This window comes from Notolepis coatsorum, assembly GCF_963971535.1.
Source record: "Notolepis coatsorum genome assembly, contig: SCAFFOLD_5159, whole genome shotgun sequence".
In the NCBI taxonomy this organism is placed as follows: Eukaryota; Metazoa; Chordata; class Actinopteri; order Aulopiformes; family Paralepididae; genus Notolepis; species Notolepis coatsorum.
Genome location: NW_028169843.1, coordinates 1 through 4,000, shown reverse-complemented (window position 1 = coordinate 4,000; position 4,000 = coordinate 1). Strand labels below are relative to the sequence as shown.

At 44.5% G+C, this 4,000-nt stretch overlaps 1 protein-coding gene across 1 annotated transcript; it reads right to left on the bottom strand.

The window, feature by feature from the left end:
- Positions 1–1,138: 1,138 nt before the first annotated feature.
- On the bottom strand, positions 1,139–2,917 carry LOC311248666 (E3 ubiquitin/ISG15 ligase TRIM25-like; the record flags this gene model as incomplete). Its single annotated transcript, XM_084339513.1, has 2 exons — positions 2,661–2,917; positions 1,139–1,513 (listed from the first exon to the last, which is right to left on the bottom strand). Coding segments are annotated over exons 1-2 (606 nt in total), but the record flags the coding sequence as incomplete, so codon positions are not given.
- Between the last annotated feature and the right edge of the window lie 1,083 nt (positions 2,918–4,000).

Sequence of the window (4,000 nt, the reverse complement as noted above, 5' to 3'; positions counted from 1 at the left end):
TAGCGTTTACTCTGACTGCCCAACCAGAAGTCTGCAAGTCATGTCATGATTTCTCAAGACACAACTGAGTAACACTAGCTGGTTACTGGAAAACGATAGATGTGCTTCCAGCCTATCACAAAATGAACTCCTCACACCCAAAATGTCTAATTTATATATTGTAATTTTCAAAATGATAATCATTGCCCCAAGCTGTTGCAGAGTGAAACAATTGGGCTGTTGATGAGATCGCACTGGGTGAGGCTTGGCCATTGCACTTTGTTTGTGCCGACTCCTGTGAATGCCGAGCAAAAGGCGTTGTCTCTCTGGTGGTAAAAAGGTGAACCATTAACTCTATAGTTTACACACACACACACACACACACACACACACACACACACACACACACACACACACACACACACACACACACACACACACACACACACACACACACACACACACACACACACACACACACACACACACACACACACACACACACACACACACACACACACACACACACACACACACACACACACACACACACACACACACACACACACACACACACACACACACACACACACATGACGTCAGCTGTCACTCTGCATTTTTTATCAAATGTTCTTGTCTCTTTTATTGCACTTTGCCCTTGCTTTCCTATATGTACTGTACTCTACCTCTTTTTCTAGTGTATTTTTATTGCATTGTATGTGTTTTTATCATGTTGTGAAGCACTTTGGTTTGGCTGTTAGTCATTTGTAAACGTGCTATACAAATAAACTGACTTGACTTGACACACACACACACACACACACACACACACACACACACACACACACACACACACACACTTCTAATTCGTTATTGCAACATATAATATAACTGATGTGCCATACAGACCCTCATCTGCACATTTTTTTTTGTTTACCTTCTCAAATTCTTATACACCGTTTATTTTTTATTATACTTCTATTGCCTATATGTATGTCTTTCTACTATTACCCTACCCTGTGCCAGGTTGTGGTCTATTTTCCTCAGTAATCGTTTCACTTGTGTTTCATGATGATCTAATTAAACACCTTTGTTCATTGTGGACCTTCCTCATTCTTTAAATGTGATCTTCGTCATGAAGTAGATGTTCTGGTCCTACCTGTTTCTCAGTCCTCTCTGCTGCAGCCGACACCGTGTCGTGGCCTTTATGTTCATCCATGACGCACAGATAACAGATACACTGCTGGTCCGTACGACAGTAGACCTGCAGCAGCATGTTGTGACTAGAACACATCTTGTCCTGCAGTCGGGCCGTGGCTTTGACCAGCTTGTGCTTCTTCAACACGGGGATACTGTGGTGAGGTTGGAGGTGGGTCTCGCAGAAAGAAGCCAGACACACCAGGCAAGACATGAGGGCCTTGTGGCGTCTGGTTCCAGTGCAGAAATCACAGGCCACGTCTCCTGGTCCGGCGTAGGTCAGAGCAGCAGAGGCAGAAGCCTGCTGGCCCCCTGTCCTCTTCAGCTGCTCCACCACCTAGGAGGACAGAAGGAGGACGGCTCAGTCACTGATGACCATGGCACCTGGCAAGAGCACTTATTCAAGGGTACTACGACTATGCTTGCACCTCATGGTACCAAAGCACCTCAAAGGCGCTAAAAACTAAATTACAAACATCACAAAACAAACTGGTCAGACTACTGCTTGACCTTACCCCTAGAACCCACCTCACCCCTGCTCACTTTGACAACCTAGGATGGCTTAGAGTAGACGACAGAGTACAGCAACTTGCAATGGGCCTGGTCTACAAGATACACTACACGACTAAGGTACCCATGTACATGTCGAAATACTTCCCTAAGGTCAGTGAATACCACGACCACAACACCAGAGGGAGCTCTACGGGAGACTGCAATTCGAAACTGGCCCCTGTAAATGTCCTAACCCAACCCTCTCCAATGTACAGTAAATGTCCTAACCCAGTAATACACGAGACCCTCTTCTTAGTTGGGACCAAGTAAGGTTGTCGATAATCCAATGTACAGTTACCCCCTACCCCCCACCTCACCCACCCAACCACCTCCAATGTACAAACCACAAAACAAGGAAAACATAATACGTCATCTGCAATGAGAAATTACATGTGTTTCTGTCTCTCTTCATGTACATGGGGGGGGGGGGGGGGGTCAGTGCCAATACGCAAAATGAATGGCCTACTGACAATCAGAGCCATTTGTTGTTATTGAGTCTACTATTAGCATAAGTTACTTCATATTGCACACTGACCAAAAACTTCAGATTCAATCAAAGAAATGTAGGCCAGGAAAAAAGTTCTGAAATGTGTAGGAACACTGTATGAGGATTAGTATGGTTACTGGATAGCATTGGTATTATCGCACATTAAAAATGCCCTTATGTTTAAAATGTTCATAGGACAAAAGGAAAAAAAACAAATTTTTTGAACTTTTAAAACATTTTAAAATAAACCTTTTAGTAAAGACTAAACACACGGAGGGCCCTCCCCCAGTTTTGGGCCATAGGTCATCTGTTCCCCTCTTAAACTGGTAAATGGTGCATTTATATAGTGCTTTTATCCAAAGCGCTTAACAATTTGTTCCTCACATTCTACCATTCACTCACACATTCACACACCGACGGCAGAGCCATGCAAGGTGCCACCCACCTCTGCCAGCATGGTGTTTTTCTTCAGCGCTGGCCTGGGAGTGAAGCTCTGTCTGCACTGAGGACAGCTGTAGACTCCTTTATTCTCACCCTGGTCCCAGTAATCTCCAATACAGCTGCTGCAGTAACTGTGTCCACAGGGGACTGTGACTGGTTCCTTAAGAAGGTCCAGACAGATAGAACAGCAGAACTGGTCCTTGTCCAACACAACCTCCTCCTGCTGTTCGGCCATTGTACCCACGTCTCTCTCTGAGGGCTGTCTACTCGACAAGAGATTAACAGCAGTTTCGTTTTCTCTGAAGAGGCAGCGGGAGAGAAGGGGAGGGACTCATGGTTTCTTCCCAGGGGGCGGAATTTAACTCAGCATAGAACGTTAAGAATGTCTTTGGGTGGTTTTAAATAATATAGGATGCAGACAGTGAAGACAACACTTAATGTTTCCATTATTTATTTGGTTTCTTACACCTCCAAGCACCACATTTCATGTAATACAGTATATACCGAGAACAGAAGTGATTGTTACATAACAGGCATCATGTTTATAGCCTGTGTTACAGCGACACCTAGTGGTGCTCTTAAGATGCTGCATGTAAGTCCTGGGTGGGCAGAGGGGCGGAGCCTCAGTTAAATAAAGCTCCACTGAAACATGATGGTGTCAGAAGAAGCGGCAGCTCCGAAAGAAATAAACACATAAAGAAATAAAACCACGCCATGGCAGCAAGGAACAGCGTCCCAGCGCCCGAGGGCATGATGCCCATTGTCTGGTGATTTGGTGAAGAACTGGAGGTTCTCCGTGTGGAGTTTGAGGATGCTCTCTCTCTCTCTCTCTCTCTCTCTCTCTCTCTCTCTCTCTCTCTCTCTCTCTCTCTCTCTCTCTCTCTCTCTCTCTCTCTCTCTCCCTCTCTCCCTCTCCTCTCCTCTCTCTCTCTCTCTCTCTCTCTCTCTCTCTCTCTCTCTCTCTCTGAATGAATGAATGAATGAATGAATGAATGAATGAATGAATGAATGAATGAATGAATGAATGAAAACTTTATTTAACAGATTGCAGAATGGGTACAATACAGTACGCTCAATACATACAATTGTTAAGGGGATGCAGACCTGAGAAAGACGTTTGTCTTGTTTTCCATCAGGGTCCTCCATTTTCAATTCATATTTATGACATACACAACATACATGACATTTATGGCATAGGGACATATAGGTATTTAGTACTGATACATTTGTGACATAGGCGGTATTCAAATATACAGTACTGTTACCCCTAGATCCTGACAGAGTATATACATATGATGGGGAGGAGACTGTACATTAGGAGGGGGTGGGTGGGTGGGAGGGAAA